Source organism: Tachypleus tridentatus, chromosome 11, assembly GCF_004210375.1.
Source record: "Tachypleus tridentatus isolate NWPU-2018 chromosome 11, ASM421037v1, whole genome shotgun sequence".
Classification (NCBI taxonomy): domain Eukaryota; kingdom Metazoa; phylum Arthropoda; class Merostomata; order Xiphosura; family Limulidae; genus Tachypleus; species Tachypleus tridentatus.
Genome location: NC_134835.1, coordinates 71,003,187 through 71,023,741, shown reverse-complemented (window position 1 = coordinate 71,023,741; position 20,555 = coordinate 71,003,187). Strand labels below are relative to the sequence as shown.

General features: G+C 33.9%; 1 protein-coding gene across 3 annotated transcripts in view; it reads left to right on the top strand.

The window, feature by feature from the left end:
• The window catches only part of LOC143232418 (neuroligin-4, X-linked-like), a 135,413-nt gene that overhangs the window by 57,468 nt on the left and 57,390 nt on the right, over positions 1-20,555 (top strand). For all 3 annotated transcript variants that reach the window (XM_076467864.1, XM_076467865.1, XM_076467866.1), the window contains exon 2: positions 19,197-19,346. In XM_076467864.1, the coding sequence (XP_076323979.1) occupies positions 19,197-19,346 (150 nt within the window). The remainder of the gene's footprint in view (positions 1-19,196; positions 19,347-20,555) is intronic.

The window sequence follows — 20,555 nt, the reverse complement described above, 5'->3', positions numbered from 1 at the left end:
TTCTATTTCCTTTTTTATTTGTTTGTTCGTTTTTCATTACGTTTTCATATTCTAAAGAACTTTCTATCTGTATCTATTTCATGGCAAAATTTCTTAGGCTATATGCTATTGACCGTAATTTTGAACATCTAACTAAGGTGGAGGCAGACAGATAGCAACAACCTACCATCAACACTAATCGTTTAACTAAAGTATCGCACGTATTAGAACTCGCCAATTCCGAAATTTAAATCTCTACTATAGTATCAACCCGCACCCATCGACTAAAAAACATTTTAGGCTTTAAACTTACAAATAAAAATTTAAATAAGAAATAGTGTTTCTGTGAATTGTATTAAGAAATTAGGAATTCATTACTGAAAATATTATTTCAAATTACATCTGTTATTCAGATCTACTGTAAAACGTACAGATATGTTGTTATTTTTTAGATTCAAACAAGGTATTAAAATATATCTTATTCCAAAACGTCTCACAATAAGACAGAATAACTAATAATATTGTTGAAAGGTTTGTAGCGTCATACTGCATTCGTATCTTAAATTCATTCTCATAACCAAACTACAAAACATCGTATCTCAAAGTTCTTAATATAATGTTTAAATTGATAGTTTTTAGCGCGTTATTTGCCACTTATGTAAATAGTGATACCAAGTCTTTTGTTATATGTACTGATAAAAATACACATAATTAAAGGATAAGTTGTCCAAAGTTGAACACATTTTCTTTCAGAAATAAAAGTACAAAATAAAGTACAGTAATTGTACGTTGAACCGCTAAACAATTTGAAGCGTAAGATGATTTTTAAATCAGTTTGGAATGCTCATGATTTGAAGGTTTCATAAAGAAAAGACCACCAATGACTTGTTTCAGGCTTTGATACCACTAAAAAATAAGATAGCTTATTATTATGAAAAATTGGATTTTATTTGCTTTAGCACTGTAAATTCCCAATTAAATAATTCCAGCAAAACTGATAATATTAAATTAATAGTATATTTATATTAAAAGTAAATTTTAATCAAGTGAATCTATTCTTGTTCAACTGAAGATTCAAGTGGAAGAGAAACTTCAAAATAACAACTGTATGAAATAAAATAAGACACTTTATGTGTTAAATACGTTATACTTGTCATTTACATGCAAAGGCGAAAATAAACAAAATGTAAAGTCTACAAATCAATCGGAAAAGGGAAACTGCCCACATTTAGAGAAATATTCCGGATTCCCAAAGATGTATGATATCACGCAGAGAAAAATCAATTATCCACGGCCTCTGCTCGCTACTAGATTTTATAGTTCACTTGGAACACAGCGAGAACCCCTTTGAAATCTAGTCAGTGCTGGTTAAAAGTTTTTTGGACAAGAATACTTCCCTATGTAAAAGTCTGATGCAAAACTTGTACATCGACTGTTTAAGAATCTACTATATTTGTAGAGAAATACAGTTTAACTAAATAACAACTGCTTTATTCTTTTGTTTCTGCAGTAAGAGTGTCTACAGCACTTAAAAAATAGACCGACAAATACTTTTAATATATCTTAGAGAAAACAATGTTTTATTGTTGTATGAACAGATGGAAAGGCTTTCTCTTGTTTTGTTTTAAAAACATTAGTATGTATTTTTTCAATTAAAAAACACACCCTATTTCTTCCATTTACTAGATGAGCGCTTCTTTGTTTGTTTGTAAGAAACTACATGTTACTCATTTGTAAAAAGAAAATTTCTTTCTCTACTTTTCACACGATGAGTTCCATTCATTTCTTGAAAAAAAATACTATAATCAAACTTAAATCTTGAAAGTAATAAGTTTCAAACACTTTTCTTCGAATGGTTGAAACATACCATCGGCATGAGCTAACGTAGATTTTAAATCAAGTATACCTTGAAACTTAACAAAGAAAATGTTTAACTTATATCAATTTGTGCTAATTTGAAATTTTGAGCATCAGCTAGAAATACGTTTCAAGCAAAATTATACTTAAGTATAAGACTTCAGAAGAAGCAAAACAGAAGTATGTATGTTTGGTATTAAGCACAAAGCTACACAATGGGCTATCTGTGCTCTGCTCATCACGGGTATCGAAACGCGATTTTAAGGGGGGTGAGTCTAGAGACAGACCGCTGCGCCGCTGGGGTAGTCAAGTAAATCACCGTATTTAAAATACAAAATTACAAAGATACAGCATAACAAATTTGTACTTGATTTTATATTAAAATAGTCTAAATAAAAATTTCACGCAACTTATGACTGCGTAATTTTTATAGATAAATTATCAGAAGCAAGTGTAGTTCCTACGTTTTCTTTGAGGTTTTTGGTGTTTTATTACTATTTTAACATGTTATATCGTTTACAAAGTGAAAGCATAACCCTATTTAGAGCTCAGTAGCGCAACGTCATATTGTTTTGATAAGTTTAATGCAATAATTAATATATTTTAGAAGATGTTATAGCATTTTCTTTCGTACATAAAATTATATAAAGTATATTCATAAAATAAAATAGAACTAATTGTATGGTATAGTACAGTAGTTTTACTTCAAGTAAACAATACACGATACTTAACTCTGTTTTTTTTACGTTCTGTAATAAATATATGATTAAAATGTTTATAAAAGTGAATGACGATTAGACGTTATCTGGTTTGTTTGTACGTACCGAGCCAACTACGGTCCTGTGGTCATTTTAACTGTCTCTGAATCAGAAATTTCTTGAACCCGCTACGGTTAGAGAAATATTTATGTCGCTCTCCTAACTAATGGGCAAACATGCTCGCCCTTTCAACAGTGGGGGCGTCATAATGTCACGGTCAATACCACTATTCGTTGGTAAAAGAGTAACCCAAGAGTTGGCGGTGAGTGATGATGAATAGTTGCCTTCCCTCTCGTCTTACATTGCAAAATTAAGAACGGCTAGCGCATATATCCCTCATGTAGCACTGCACTAAATTCACAAGCTAAAAAAAAAACTATTGGGTTGTAATTGTGGTATAAGAGTAACGGTCAAATCCTACTATCAGTTCAAAGTAGTTGGAAGTTGATGATATTGTGTATCTTTCTCCTCATTAGTCTGTTACTTCACAGTCCTTGAGTAACTCTGTGCGAAATTTGACAAAACAAAACTTGTACTTATCACCTATGTAAGAGAATATACAATTCTGTAAGAAGTCACAACTACAGTGCACAGTGGACATAAAATCCTTCATTCATTCCCAACTTTATTATTCAGCCTACAAATTCCATTAATGGTTCCCGCTAGTATCTGTAATACTTATAATTTTGCAATAACCTTTAGAGGTTGTTCAGAAATGCTAAAAAAAAAAGACAGCATGAAGAATGCTCCTCTCTTATGTGATAATTTGAGGCAGCTGGTGCATGGTTATTCCATCACCTTTGAAACGAACCATGCAAATGATACATCGATCAAGAGCAAGACTATTCAAAACCTCTTCTCGCTCTCTCCAACCTGACATTTCTTCCATTACTTTGTTCTCTACGTATAATCTGGTGTATCCACGAAGAAATTGAACATGTATGGAATGTATTCACTCACAAAAAGGCCACTAAAATGAAGGTTCATAACTTACGCTTATAACTGATTTTACATATTTATTTATTTCTAAATACGATATTTCTTTAGCAATTGGCTCGACATGGCCAGATGGTTAAGGCACTCGACTCGTAATCTGAGGATCGCGAGTTCGAATCCTTGTCACACCAAACATGCTCGCTCTTTTAGCCGTGAGGACGTTATAACGTGACGATCAATCCCTCTATTCGTTGGTAAGAGAGTAACCCAAGAGTTGGCGGTGAGTGGTGATGACTAGCTGCCTTCCCTTTAGTCTTACACTGCTAAATTAGGGACGGCTAGCGCAGATAGCCCTCGTGTAGCTTTGCGCAAAATTCAAAAGAAATCTTTAGCACTTGATGTAGCTGAAACCTAAACCAACTTGAACACAGCGCCATATGTTGCAGTAAACGAAAGCAAATTTTGAATTAAAAGACTGGTAAAATAATTACAATCAGAAATAAGAAACTGAATACAAGAGAAAAAAATCTCGTTAATCATAATGGAAAATACTTTTATTTAAGCCAGAGGTTTTTAAACTGTTTTATGTACCACTGGTGGTCCGTGAACTCCTTTTTAGGTGATCTGCCATGACATTTTAAAGAAAGTGTTTAGATCCTGAACAAAGCTGACACTTAAGACATTAAAAATTCGGTCATATAAGTAGGAATAATACGTGTAGGTTAATAAGTTAATGTTATAGTGGGTTTTATGTGCTTATTTTGTTTGTATAAAGTAATTCTCGTTATATGGTCCCTAGAGTCCTATTTCTCTCTCAAAAAAAAAAAAAAATATTCAGACAGCCAACGAAAGAAACAATTTTAAAATCACTGATCTAAGTGATATTTGTGTCCTGGTACAAAGCGTCTCTGTATAGCTAAACGAATATATTTCAAATAATTACAATAAAATATGTTTTGCTATCGCGTTTACTAAACAAGAGCTGGTTCAACCTTTGAATATATATGTACATGTATAAGAATATAACGATAACAGAAAACCGTTTCAAAATAAGAATCATTTCCGTCAAACGAATTACAAACAAAATTGTCTGTAGACTCTAGTTTCAACTCTACGCGTCTTCTCTAAAAAAAACACTTCATCTATTCAACGCACAATACATATTAAAGGTATGCAAAAGTATAGTAAACGTTTCAGCAACTACATATCATTTCAGGCCTGGCATGGCCAGGTTGTTAAGACACTCGACTCGTAATCTTAGGGTCGCGGGTTCGATTCTCTGTTACACCAAACATACTCGCCCTTACATCCGTGTGGGCGTTATAGTGTGACAGTCAATCCCACTATTCGTTGGTAAAAGAGTAGCCCAAGGGTGGGCGGTGGGTGGTGATGACTAGCTCCTTCCCTCTCATCTTACACTGCTAAATTAAGGATGGCTAGTGCAGATAGCCCTCGTGTAGCTTTGTGCGAAATTCAACAAACAACAACATATCATTTTTCAATGCGAATAAATACTATTATTTTGACTCCACAAAACTCATTCTCTTCTTTTGCTGCCAATGTAAGCTTTCATAAATTTCGTGAACTTTCTAAAAGAGAAATGAATGCGAAGCCCTCAGGTGGTACATACCTCCTTATGTTTCCATAAAAAAAAAATTGAAAATTTTTGTAAGACTATGTGATCAATCAGAATGTTAACATCCAAAAAATTTTGGAGCAAAGGAAATATAAAACTGCTTAAAAAAAGGTAAGCATAGTGTTACGGCCTGGCATGGCCAGGTGGTTAAGACGTTCAACCCGTAATCTGAGGGTCGCGGGTTCGAATCCCTATCGCACCAAACATGCTCGCCCTTTCAGCCGTGGGAGCGTTATAACGTACGGTCAATCCCACTATTCGTTGGTAAAAGAGTAGCCCAAAAGTTGGCGGTTGGCGGTGGGTGGTGATGATTAGCTGCCTTCCCTCTCGTCTTACACTACTAAATTAGGAACGGCTAGCACAGACAGAACTTGAGCAGCTTTGCGCGAAATTCGAAAAACAAGCAAAACAAACAAGAATAGTGCTATGCTAAATAGCTATTTTTGAATGCTAATTACAATACGTGAATACATGTCACAATATAATATTTACACAATTCTTTTTGTTGTCACACGATCATAAAATATATATTCTAATTTTGTTTAACATTTAGTTGTCACTATAGTCATTTAGATTTGTATATTTTAGTCTTGCTCATTATGCAAGTTATAACAATTTCCTTATAGCTATAAAACTTGATGCAGCGAAAGCCAAAACCTTCAACGTTACAGCGTTTAAAAATAAAAACGGTTATTAAATAACAGACATTATATCGATCAAATATCAACATACAGTGAATTGATGCGAGCAACGATTTATTTCACGCGCAGTTATGATCAAGCCAATTATTCATTAAATTAATCTGTGAAGATATTATTTCGCATTTATAAAAACATTATCAGAATGACATTATAAATTAAACTGCTTGATTACTTTATATCATATACTTTAATAGAAATCATACTGTTCATTACGCTCTGAATAAAATGTGTATTTGCGAGCGGACAAGTCATGAGACAGAGAAATACAGAGGTCTACAGCTCTATGAGAATATAAAGTGCTCAGTAAATCAGTTAGAAGTTCGTCTGTAAAATTCACAATATTTAAAATTGAGTGCAAGTAAAAATACGAATTCACAAATGGTTACCTAACCTCGAGTTCTTGATAAATGAACTTTCAGACAACCTTTGTATCATTTGTTTTGTTTAGCCTGTATCTTAAAAGTTACTACTAAGAATAAGTTACGGATAATATGATCGTAGAACATTTCTTTAATTTTATCTTTCTGATTTATATCATTGTACTTCATGTAAAGTTCTGACGTATTTTTAACATAATGGTTTTATTCGTTTGTTCGAAGTGTCTTTGGCGGTTCTTACATTGTTCTTTATTGAATTTTTAGACAAGCTTCAAAAAACGTTTTATGGCACAGAAGAACAAGCACACAGCTTGAAGCTTTCTCTGGAAACAATCTCGAAGATTTTGTGATATAAAAAAAGCTTTTATTCCTATAAAGTAAAACAGCTGAAAATGTAGAGTACCTTAATCGGACAAAACAACCAAACTCTGATTGTCCAAAGTATTCGACCTAATAACGTAGAAACTTCTAATAATGTTGAATAATGTATTTTAACAAGCTCTTTTTCATTCTCTCTAAATGTGTAGAAACAGAACCGCAACACTGTTTTGTTTACCTTCATGTCTGAAAACTTTACTTAAATGAACAAACCATTCCAAAAGTGTTAATATAAAAGGATAGCTAAAATATATTTTTTACAACTTTCCACTAGTTAAATTAGAATTGTATCTGCTAAAGCCATGCCTATAAATTTTCCAGTAATTATATTTTAGAATATACTTTGGTTCATTAGAGTTAACATAACTTTTAATTAACGCAATAATGTGGTCGTTCTTTATCCTTTCCAGTGTAATTAAACTAATTCTAAAGAGTTTTTATTTGTTATTGTGCATGTATTTACTCTGGCATAATTAATTAGACAACCATATTTATTAACTCATTGCTGTGGTTGTGTGTTTTTTGTATCATTCCGAAGAAAGGAATATTCGTTTTTATTTTTCCAATGATTTACAACGATTACAAATATTTCAGCTAAAGTTAAATTTAAAGATTTGTGTTGGCAATATATCACACGAAGCTAACAGTAACAAAATACCATGTATATATTTTGCTTTCGTTATTGTAGCCAAAGGTAAACAATAAGTTATCTACAGTGTTCTCAAGGAGGGGATTGAGCTTCAATTATATATATATGTATATATAATTGTTAGTATTTGGTTTTCACAGTTGTTCAGTTCTGCAAACTACGGACAAATCCAGCACAGCAAGTTAAATAATGTGATTATTAGTTGCTTTGAATTACATTATTACGAACAGAACTACACTGTTAGCAATACATATGTAAAGAAAACTGAGTTAATTCAACAACAACGCAACAGCTGCGATCTTAAAATACCGTGCAGCATCATAGCATACAGTTCATCGCATTAACTTATCGTGATGATGACAATTCCTGAGACAATCGTTACAAGTATTGGTAACTCCTACACCATCCTATACAAGCAATGAAAACCCATGCGTCATTACTTAGAAGTACTTGTAGCTGTTGCACTATTCTTCACAAATATTGTTCGTTCCTGCACTATTGCCCCCTAGTGGCTCAGCGGTATGTCTGCGAACTTACAACGCTAAAAACCGGGTTTCGATACCCGTGGTGGGCAGAGCATAGATAGCCCATTGTGAAGCTCTGTGCTTAATTCAAAATAACATCCTGCACTATCCTTTACAACTATTAGTACCTCCTTCGCCAATATTTAGAAATGTTTATAGCTTCTGCATCATTTCTTACAAGTATTAATACCTCCTGCGTCATTCTTTACAATTATTAGCACCTCCTGCACCAATTTTTACCAATATTGGTTGCTTCAGCGCCATTCTTTGTAAATATTGGTAGTTCCTGCTCATTTTTTACAAATATTTTTAGCTCCTGGGCTATTAGTAGGCCATGCAATTTTTTTTACAAATACTTGTACCTCCTGCACCAACCTCTAAAAATATTGATAAGTCCTGCTTTATTTTCTAGAGAAACGGATGACTCCTACATTATTCTTTAGACTTATTTGTAGCATCTGCTTTATTCTTTTCACGAATTTGCACCATTATTTAAAAGTTGGATAAATGTTACACTATATTTATAAGTACTGATAACTCCTGGTCATTCTATAAAAATACTGATGATTAATATGGTATTTTTTTTATAAGTGCTGGTAATGTTAGCACTATTCTTTACAAGTGTTTCAACTTCTAAATATGCAGCAGGAATTTTAGGTTTTATCTCTCTTAATGAACCGAAAAATGCTTACATTAATTGTTTATTTTGTTTGTTTGTTTTTGAATTTTGCGCAAATCTACACGAAGACTATCCGTGCTAGCTGTCCAAAATTTGGCAGTGTAAAACTAGAGGGAAGGCAGCTAGTCATCATTACCCTCCACCACCTCTTGGGTTACTCTTTTACAAACAAATAGTGAGATTGACCGTAACATTATAACGTCCCCACGGCTGAAAGGGCAAGCATGTTTGGTGTCACGAGGATTCGAGCCCGCGACCTTCGGATTACAAGTCGCACGCCTTAACCCACCTGGCCATGCCGGGCCAATACCTTAGTTTAACATTCTTATTTATACAAACATTTTCATTAAACTTTGTCAAATAATAATGTAGTACTTTCTTGGATATTATTAAGGTTAATTGACCAAACGTGTTCTAAAATTAGCATGCCGGACTGTAGTAATGTGGATCTAACGTTTACGTCTCGTCACTTTCATACCATAGTGGCGAGCAGCATGTTTGCAGACTCACACCGTCAGAAACTGTGTTTCAATACCCATGTTGGGCAGAGCACAGATAGCATATTGTATAGCTTTCTGTTTAATTCCAATCAACTAATAAACTCGTCACTGTCCAGACAAATATCGATCTCTGCACTTTGAAGCCGTGGTCAAATCCCATTACTCGGTCAAACCAGAGTAGTCCAAGAGTTGACGGTGGGTGCTGTTGACTATCTGCCTTTTGTCTTGTCTATCAGTTCAGAATTAGAGTCAAGTATCACAGATAGTCTCTAAGGAGCTTGGTACAAATGTCCGAAAACAAACTATGCTTAATATATTCAATTAGAATTGATTACGTGATAACGGTTGAAGTCTTCGTAAAATATGATAACGTAAATCATGTTTTTGTTTTTTATTTCATTTTTTGCTCTTGATTTCCCTGTTTCTTCATAATGAATCACACTACCTCTACTTTCATGACAGAGAATGCCCTGAATGTGCTCTTAATTCAAAATTTATCACAAAGTGTCTTTGTAGTAAAACATTCACAGAAATAAATATTTGGCATTACCAACTACGAACTATGACATAGTTGTTCATACATTGAAGTTCGTTTTGCGACAAAACGAAAAGCGTTTCCATTGCATATTATAAATATAAGGAAAAGAAAACATTAAAAATATATATATTTCCAGTATATTATATGTAAATTAACTTGAATTGTGGAGTATTGTTAATTAAAGGACCTATCAAACACTTAAAACAAACAATAGAATAGCTCATGAACCTTCCGATCGTCCAATAAAAAGTTTATTTCAGTTCAAGCAAGAAATACGAATTAATCTTTGAACATTCTTTGTTTTTATTGACCAAAACTCCTCTCTTACGTTTTATATGAAAGGGTTTATATCCTGCCATGTTCTAATAATACATTTGTTTCTATGACGATTTTTTTCAGCATGCAAACAATTTATGTTGTCTTTTTCAGTGTATAGGAACCAAATAGGCTATTTGCATTCTATATACAGCGAGGAATCCATCTGACGACACTGGTACTAGTAACGAATTTCCGGCTTTATAGCCCTATATTTTTATCACTTAAATAGTGAAATCGGATCGAGATGTTTTATTTTACAAATGTTATAAACACAATAAACCATTATGAACGGCCATGTGAATTAAAACCTTTTTGTCACTGTGGTAGAGCACCCTAAGGACCACAGCAGTGGAATTAGGTGCTAGTCTTTCTCAAGTAATATATATTTTATATCAGTTTCTTCGATATGTTTCTAGTTTGAAACTCTATGGTATGATACTAACCACGTGTTTACTTCAGAGAAGTTTCTCCTTGTGTAAGCGCAGAGTTTTGCTGTTTTGACGTCCCTATAATTATTTTAGTTTCACTCATTCTATTTTTTTGTACACCGAAGTAAAATTCGGTATTCTTTGTCGATAAAACATTTTATCTTTTTCTTACTGCCCAATAGTATAGAGGATGATACTGGGTCCGCTTATCTGTTTTTGCTTTTGTTATTGTTGGTTTTTTGTTCAGACGCAGAATCAATAACCGTAGGGCATAATGGAATAAGTCTTTCGTGCCCAAAATGGAAAAGATTAAACGTAAAGGTGGTTATGTTTCGCGAAGATCACGTCACTTTGACACCCAGAGAAATTATAGCCAGAAGGTTTCGCAAAACTTTCTCGTTGTAAAATTACATTCGTATGTAAATCTTATTGTTCAAAGTTTAAAGGTAAAAATATTTAATAACTCATCACAGTTATATGATTTTATATAGGATATCAAAACTCATAAACAAAGTTTTACCAAATAGGTTCTAACTTATATTAAGTTTTACTTCTAGTGGACATACTTTTTTTTCATCATTTACATCTGGCTACATAGTAATTATTTATTTGTAAAATAATTATAATCTAAATAGCTAAGTTTGAAAATGTTTCTCAACGGCTGAAAATCCATTCACCGAGCTTTTGGCTAAAAAGAAAAATGGTATCAAGCGTCAAAATGTTTAATTAGCGCATTCTTAAAACTCTTCACTCACTTTCATAGTTGTTCTTATTTTTTTATTCGTATCTGAAGAATTAGCGAATGATTGATAAAAAAAAAAGTTAATATTGGAACAAACGCCACATTTCATGAATGATAGCAGTAGTATTATTCCTAAACAGAGCCTTTCATTCCAATAAGAAACGCGTTAACAAGCAAACCGTAACATATTAAAAAAAAGTTTACGAAATCAAACCCAGTAGCGTATTGTCGAAACTGAAATGTGTAAGTTAATAAACTTCTTACTTAAAACATATGTTTAAGAATCACAAATATAATCCAAGTCAATAAAATAATTTTATAAACTAATGGCCGACTTAAACAGTCAAACTAAAGAAAACTGCAATGTATAAATACGACATAAAATTACTATTATAAATATGGGTTAGTTTACCGTCAAAAATAGAGAAAGTTTTTGGTTTGAATTTCGCGCAAAGCTACACGAGGGTTATCTGTGCTAGCTGTCCCTAATTTAGCAGTGTAAGACTAGAGGGAAGGCAGAACACCACCCACCACCAACTCTTGGACTACTCTTTTACCAACGAATAGTGGTATTGACCGTCAAATTTTAACGCCCACACCACTAAAAGTGCAAGAATTTTCGTAAGATGATGATTCGAACCCGCGACTTTCAGATTGCGAGTCAAATGACCTAACCACCTGGCCTCGGAGAAAGTTACAATGGATAAAAATGATATTAAATTATTGTTATAACTATGGGTTATTCTACAGTCAAAATAGAAAAAGGTGCAATGGATAAAATCACGTTAACTTATAGCTATAAATACAGTTTAAATTCAAACTAGGTTAGATGATCTAGTTCAAATAATATTAAGATTATCACCCTGCTGTACTTGTTTTCTTACTGCTGTCGTGAAAAGTAATTAAACAGATCTTCATAATCACATCAACAGATTTAAGAAATTGAAACCTTATTCTCGGCACTTGATCACTTGTTTGTCAGGTAGGTTTCTCTCATCCTAAACTCCAAAAAGAATCTTAAAGAATTCGCTTACCGCTATGTTACGTTTACACTTCGACACACTGGTTTGTTCTTCTCGTCTCCTGGCTATTCGATCAACAATCAACAATCGGGAATAAGCGCTTTGTTAAAACAGTAAATAAACTGTTTTTGAAAGTTCAAGGAATAACGAGAAATTACAACAGTTTACGCAATAATTATTCTTTTATCTCACATTCTGTTATTTTTAGCTTAAACGACTCTTCTTATATATACTCTTCAAAAAAAGAAACACAAAAGGCAAAATATGAGACAAATTGTTAACAAGTTTATTCCGGGTAGTTCTGTATGAGATCTGTGAAACTTTGCACATTCACTGCTGAACATCCAAAGTCTGCAAAGGCGAAGTTTAACGTCACTCAACGTCAATAACGAGTATGCCCCCCGTGAGCATCAATAACTGCTTGGCATCTCCTGCCCATGGAAGCGATAAGATGACAAATCACATCCTGTGGAATGGCTGTCCACTCAGCCTCCAAAGCTGCTGCAAGCTGAGGTAGAGTCTGCGGTTGAGGTTGTCGCCGTCGCAGACGTCGGTCCAACTCGTCCCAAAGATGTTCGATGGGGTTTGAATCTGGTGATTTAGAGGGCCAGGGAAGAAGCGTTGTCATGTTGAAAAACGTCGTTGACGTTCACCATGATGGGTTGCACATGGGGCCTAAGAATCTCGCAGACGGTTGTGTACGGTCTGATCGGAAATCCTACGCAGCCCTGGTATGGTTGAGGCAGTAGACGTCGCAGTGGTGGTCCTATCCCGAAGGTGACGTAACCGGATGTTGCGATCTTTTTGCGGGCGTGGTCACACGAGGTCTACCAGATCGTGGACGGTCACGAGTTGATCCATGTTGTTGGTGACGATTTCATAGCCTTGTGATGGTGCTTGGGTGGACATTCACAGCTCTGGCAACATCTGATCGAGATTCGCCTGCTTCCAAACGACCAATGGCGTTGTTGCGTTGTGCTTCAGTCAGTCTTGGCGTAACTGTATTGCGTGTCGGTGGCTTAACACTGAGCTATGGAAACCGAGAACCCATCACTTTTATAGGGATTTTGCACATGTTGCACCTGCAGAACATGCAGGTCTCTCAAACAAATTTATTGGACACGCATGCGTTTTGGCGAAAAATCCGATGTTGTCCTCCGTTTTCAAAGTGCACAACTTTTATTGTCATTTTGGTCTGACAATCAATGCCTTAACACGTGTAACACCACATACTCTGAGCTTATCACGCTATTACATACATTTCTCTTTAAAATAACAAAAATATCCCTTTTGCGTTTCTTGTTTTGAAGAGTATATATATATATAAGATTTCCAGTATCATGGTTGCGTTAATATATATATAAGACTGTGTTTGCTAGAATTATATTACCATAAAGATACAAAGTTCAGCTAGTGTACAAACCAGTTGCCAGCTTTTCAACACAGATATATTTACCTAAATGATTTTTTATGTTTCTCTAAAACAGTTTCTATAGTAAAGAAAAGATAAAAACACCTATTTGAGCTCATTTATATCAACTTCAACACAACCATGTTCATATACTTAAAAAATGTTACAAAAAATGTACCCTCAAATTAAACTCACACCGAAAATGTTTAGTAGCTGTGTGGTCTGGTGGTGAATCCAAGGATTCTTGGTTCGTGGCCCGTTGTCGCAAAAACGCATTACTCAATTTAATGCTGTATATGCATTATAAGAGTGATGCAGAAATTCCAATATTCGGCCAGACATGACTACCCGAAGAGTTGGCGATGGGTGATATTAACTATATGCTAGTAGTTTTTCTGTAACTAATTAATTCAAATTCAAGACTAACACTTGATAAAGCTTGGCGAGAAAATTTTGAAACAATTAAAACGTATTGAATCATTTGCTTTCCGGTTCGGCATAGCCAGGTGGTTAGGGCCCTCGACTCCAATCCCCGTCACACCAAACATATTCGCCGTTTCAGCCATTAGGGCGTTATAAAGTACGGTCAGTCCCACTATTCATAAAAGAGCAGCCTAAGTGTAGTCGGTGGGTGGTGACGACTAGCTGCCTTCCCTGTAGCATTGCACTGCTAAACTAGGAACGACTAGCGCAGAGAGACTTCTTATAGCTTTGCGCGAAATTTAAAAAATCAAATAAACATTTGCTTTCCTATATATTTCAAACTTATGTTGTGACTTTCGGTAACAAATTTCAAACATCTGGAATTAATGCATCCGTGTTGTAATGCTACATCTTAAGATTTCTTTACGAATGAGAGCTGTATTACATTCTAAATGCAAAAAAAACTAAAAACTCCTGAACTTAATCTCCCGATAAGAGACCAATAATACTGAAACCCTGGGCTAGTTTCCCTATTGTAAACGCAGCAGAAAGCCCAATGTGGCTTTGCTCAACAACAAACACACCAAACTCCTAAATTTATGTTTCCCGTTGGGTCAGCGGTAAGTTTACAGCTTTTCATCACTACAATCCTGGATTCGATTCTTGCTAAGAAAAGCGTTCAGATAACTTATTTTATGGCTTTGAGTTTTAAAAATCAAACATAAAATCTTAAATTTATATAAAAAAGGTCTTAATGCTTCTGTTACAAGTAACTTATTCCCCGTGGTAGACAAAACCCTGATAGACTGTTGTGTAGCATTGCGCTAAAATAAACAACCTCATAAAAAAACGACAATGATGAACATTTCTGTTCTAAGCTTTCTAAGAAGAAAGGACTATTATTCACAATGTGATGTAATTAATTAAGCAAAAAATTTGTATTAAAGGTCGCTGATAACAGTGTAACTTAGCCCACAGCTAGGAAAGCACTAAACTTGTAACATAATTCTTTAGAAACAAGTGTATAATCTGCTGTCTTTTATGGCTCATTTCATGTAAAGTAATCGAGTGATGTAAGATTATCGCGATAGATTACAATTAAAAAAAATGTCTCTTATTCTTCCGACATCATACGGTGCATCGTATTAAAAATAATTTACATTTCGATCATTTTTGATAGATAAACATAGATAGGGGGAAGCATATGGCACGATATACTGTAAATAGTATGTAATTATGATAAGATATACGTTTATGAAATAATAATGATTATAATTTTGTTCCATTTTATACTCGTGATTCTGTAACAAGTCTATCTTGTGTTTACCTGCAGCGTTTTCAATTTAAACATTTCAAGCATTTATTTTATTTTTTAGCAAAATGCGAACAAATCGTTAACGAATAACATCGAACGTAACTAATAATCTTAGATGTTTAAATCTTCAAAGTACACTACTTAATTACAGGTTATTTAGAAATGAAAAGAATAAATAGGATACAATTAAAGAGTTTTTCTTTTCAAATAACTACAAAACAAAAAATTCTCCTCGTCTAAAGTAATGGCAGTGTAAAGAATATATTTTCAATACATTCACTAGATCAAACGTATTAAATATAGAACTATTTTGTTATAAAGTGCGGTGAATTTTTATACGCTAACACCCGACGTTCTTTTCTCCATGAGGAACGTAACGTAAAAAGTTTATTATGTAGCTTTGCGCAAAAAACAAATAACCAGTATTAGGTACAATAACTAACGTATTTATTCCGTTTTTGTTTCTTACTTTCAGAAGTAATGGTTCTAATTTCTATGATTTATTTCTTTATTATTATTTCTTCTTACATTTAACATCTGTTTTGAAAACCCTAACTACCTCTTAAACAACAGCTGTAAAGAATAGTTTGTTATGAATTTCGCACAAACCTACACGAGGACCAATTCTTGGGCTACTCTTTTACCAACGAATAGTAGGATTGACCGCCACATTATAACGCCCCCACGGCTGAAAGGGCAAGCATGTTTGGCGCGACGAGGATGCGAACCCGCGACCCTCAGATTACGAGTCGCACGCCTTACCACGCTTGGCCATGCCGGGCCCAGAAATATTTAAACAGTAGTTTAAAAGATAGAACCAAACTGAGTTTCGAGTATCGGATCGGCAATCAGAGCGTGATTGCGGTTTTTATAAACATTACAGATAAAATGGCCATCCTTTAAAAAAGTGGAAAGATTCATAAAAGCAAGAGATGGCGATTCTAGAAGAGTGTGAGGCAGAAATGTTATAGCTATGTATTTTATTTAAAATATATTTAGATACAGATAAGGTATGCCGTAGCGACGGCCCACCAGAGATTGGGATCGTCACAGTGGAAAAGGGTCGTAGAAGATATCAGAAGAAATAGCCATCCAATCTACATGATGTCAATGCAAAAGTTGTCTTTGATTTCCCAAAAGAGTATAATACATCAACTAAGTATTTCATGAAACTGTTTTAAATAGAACTATATAGCTATTATACAGATTAATGTCCATGATGGACATAAAAAGAATAAATAAACAAAATAATTAAACATTATCAATTTAAAGGAAGAGATGTGGATCTTCGAAACTTTCCAGAAACAAGATCGGTAGCTTAAAGTGGAAAGGAAATCGTAAAAAATATAACCAAACAAGTTTAACATTTAAGAAATAGTGTTGGCATGATTTCCTCAAGCTATAAATCCCTATTTTGACTCTCCTAAACATCACAACTTCTAGATACGGGGTCAGAAGGGGGATTTGTAGCTTGAGGAATAATGTCAATACTATTTTTCAATTCTTAAGCTGGTTTGGCTATAATTTTAACGATTGAATTTTCACTTTAAACTACTTATATTGTTTTTGTAAATTTTATAGATTCTTATTTTCCACCTTAAAATTTTGAATTTTTAATAATCTTATTAAAATGTATGTATTTTACCATGACCTATGATGTTCTATTTTTATTCCCTGTTCTCTAATTTTCACTGATTTATGAGTGAATGTACTAATTATTTCTATTATTGATAATTGGAGATATACTTTTACTTGGTTATTTAACCTACATTTTTATCCCCTTCTTTAAGAAACACAATACATTTCCGCACAGTGCTCTAAGGTTAAGCAGCGAGTCTGAGAGCTTATAACACCAAAGGTCGGTTTTTATGGTTGTGGTGAGAAGATTACAAATATCATATTGTGTATCTAACAACAAAAAACACTCTTCGTTCAGTTAAAGAAACAAATCTTTAGATGTTTAATTACGATCACCTAGTGTTTCTACTTTCCTAGTTGTAGGCCTCGAAACAAAGATACGTCAACTTCTAACATCTACAGAAGTCATTACCCCAGTTATAACCCTTGTAAATTACAAACAGTTGTGGATGGCGAATTGTTTCGTTTTCAAATATTCACTGGTTATTTAGCTTCCTTGACCGCTTTAGCCAATTTAAAAGTTGGAATACATAAATACAATTTTTACAGAAGGGCACCTAACCATACTATAGTTCAATTATTCCGTTTTAATTTTTAAGTGTAGGATATCACGAATCTGTTAGTTCTTTAGAATGTAAAAGACTGATTGCTCAGTTTATTTTTAATATAAGATTGATACAATTCTCATTCTAATAAAAACAAAACTAACTGAAATATAGTAAATATATGAACTTGAAATTGTACTAGTTTGAAACTGAAATTAGCGAAAGACAAGCTATGAATTTCATCCTGGCTGACAGTCTATTGAAACATTAAGGTCAATCTTAGGGCACAAAGTAACAACTTTAACACGTTTCACTGCACGTGAATTTATACTTCCAAGATTATGTTTAACCTTCATATTACTGACATTTTTATACCAGTCACTACAGGTTAGTTCAGCAAATTACATCATATTGAGTTTCATTTTTCCTGTTGTGACACTAAGTGTAAGGAAATGACCACAACGATCCGGTAAAATCACTCATTTTATATAGAAAATTCATAGGAGATACTGTCAATAATGAACTAACTGAATATTTACGGTACTTATATCTATATTTTTGTGTCACTTGTATGTTATTAAATAGGACCTGTGACAAACAGTGTTGGACCCACAAACAATTGGGTGCAAATACTACAGAGAAATGTGTTTAAAAAGTAGTCGGATGAACTCATCGGCTACTGGATAATTAAACACGCTTCACACATTCGGCTCTGTTTGAGCTATAGGAGTGGCATTCAACCTTCTATTCTCTTAAAAACAACCGCTTCATGCTATGGGTCAGTTTGTTGTCCTTCCTCTGGACCTTACCTCAGTTCAAGTTTAAGAATGCGTATGTCTGGTCTGGCTGACTAGCCTATTGTGTGCATCACATTTCGTTTAGGTGATCAAAACAAAACAATCACAACTCTAGGATTAAGTAGACGAAACACTTAGTAACATATTGGAGTTCCAGATATATGATGAAATAGGAGTGCTGTGATTCAAGTTTCTACTGTCATTGTTCACGTGAAAACATAAACTGGCTTCGAGACATGTGACGAACTTTATATGTGTGCGTTCGTCATCTTGAAATCCATTTATTAATATCTTGTTGGTTATAATATAAAATACGCCCAGCTTCGTCACAATGATATTTTTGGACAAAGAAAACATTTTCCTAGCCATAGCCATATGACGACATTAGTTTTGATTGGCTCGAGAGTGTTGCTTTAGGACCCGTAATTGTCCTCGCTTTCTGTGTGTGAGATTATCTGATTCTGCTGAAAATTCTCTTCTATATAAACTTTCTGGTCTATAAATGTTTCATTTTGGGAAGATCTTTTTATTTTTTCTGGCAATAAGTCTAAACGTTGCAACCTTGCACTGGCAAATAGCCGTAAATAACACATGAACTAAGTATATAGAATACCCTACCCTCCTATGGTTAATCCTGTTGAGAAAATGATTGTAATAGAAATTCCTAGTTTGAGGTTAATTGTCCGTTCTGCGTCTGTAAAAAAATAATATTATAATTACCACTGAGCATGTGACACTGAATTATATTATTTCTAGTGAGATGAAGCCCGACTGCGGTTATTTTAGGTCACACGAGTGAGTAGAACACCTGAAACTATAATTTATGTTTTTGTAATCTGTATTTTTAATTTGTTTTTATTATGTAAAACAATTATTTTAAAAAGTTCACGATATCATTTTAATAGCCTTAATCATTATCCATATGATACACATATCTCAAATCAGTGAGGATGTGTTTATATTATCAGACCTGTGAGGATGTGTTTATATTATCAGACCTCTGTCAGCTAATTTGAGATATTTTTCTCTCCTTTCATGTTCTCAGTTGCAAGAGAGCCTATGAAGCTACCTGTGATGGTTTATATTCATGGAGAATCTTTCTTCTGGAATTCGGGGAACCCTTATGATGGAAGTGTATTAGCAAGCTATGGTAACGTTGTCGTTGTTACCGTTAACTTTAGACTTGGAGTGTTAGGTAAGACGTTGAAAATAAAAGGATCTTATGAAAATAAGTTTTCTAATCACAAAACATTTCACAGTTTTACGTTGTTTAAGTGTTGACGTAACTTGGAAATATTTGTTATTGTTACATAGAGGACCCTACGTTCTTCTCTCGCGTGAAGTTCAAAACAAGAAACGCATGCCATTCATCAGAATAAAGATATAATGTTTTAAATATTGTCTTTATATGTCAAGTAAGAACTTTCAATATAAATGTTATGAATCATATGAATTTATAGAGAGGGAGTGGCTTAGTGGTTGATATCCTTGTGCTATAAATCCGAGAATTCATGGTTGCTCGTTTACCATTTTTTTTTCTTTTCTTTTACTATGAAACCTTGAGTAAGTTATACAGTCAAATTCTACTCTTCAATTAGATAAAAGTAGTTCAAGAGTTGGCGGTGGCTGCTATTGAGACTTGAGTCGGTCACTTGAAAATCGGAGATTTCTGTGCGCACCTAACTCTTTAACTAGTCTTGCACGAAATCCTAAATCAAACAAACACGTTAATGAATTTTGAAGAAACCAAATTCCATTCAGTGCAATACTGTTTATAACATGGTATCAAACATCGGACGGATGATAACACAGTAATGTCAACAAAGAAAATAATTAATTATGGAATTGGTAAAGAAAATGGACAACAAATATAAATTGACAAAAGCCTAATTCAGAGAAATCGACAAACGTAATTAATCTAGTAATCAATACAATGTAAACGTTTACTTCACTCAGCTATGTTGCTCAAGAAACAAGCGTTCCATATGAAATGTTAGAAATAGACAACTTACATTCAAAACAGTATATTCATTATTCGCAATCGTTTTAAATTAATATCTAGATATCAAACATAGAGGCACGGAACGAGCCATGAGGTTTTTACCCGATATTAAAATATCTGTACCGATTGATTTCTTTTAGGTGAAACGCTGGATTATTTTCAGTTGCTATAGTCTGTTTGTAGATATATCTTATCATCAGACTAGACGCTAGTTAAACTACTATAGTAGACTGAGGAAGGTTTGTTTACATTGATTTTTTTTTTTATATAGAAGGTATCGAACCCAGTTTTTACTATTATAAGCCTCAAGCGCATCAATATGTCACCTGGGGTGCATGTTGCATGTACATCTAAGTTAAGAATGATTTGATTAGTTGAGAATGGGGTTTTATGTCAATGGGT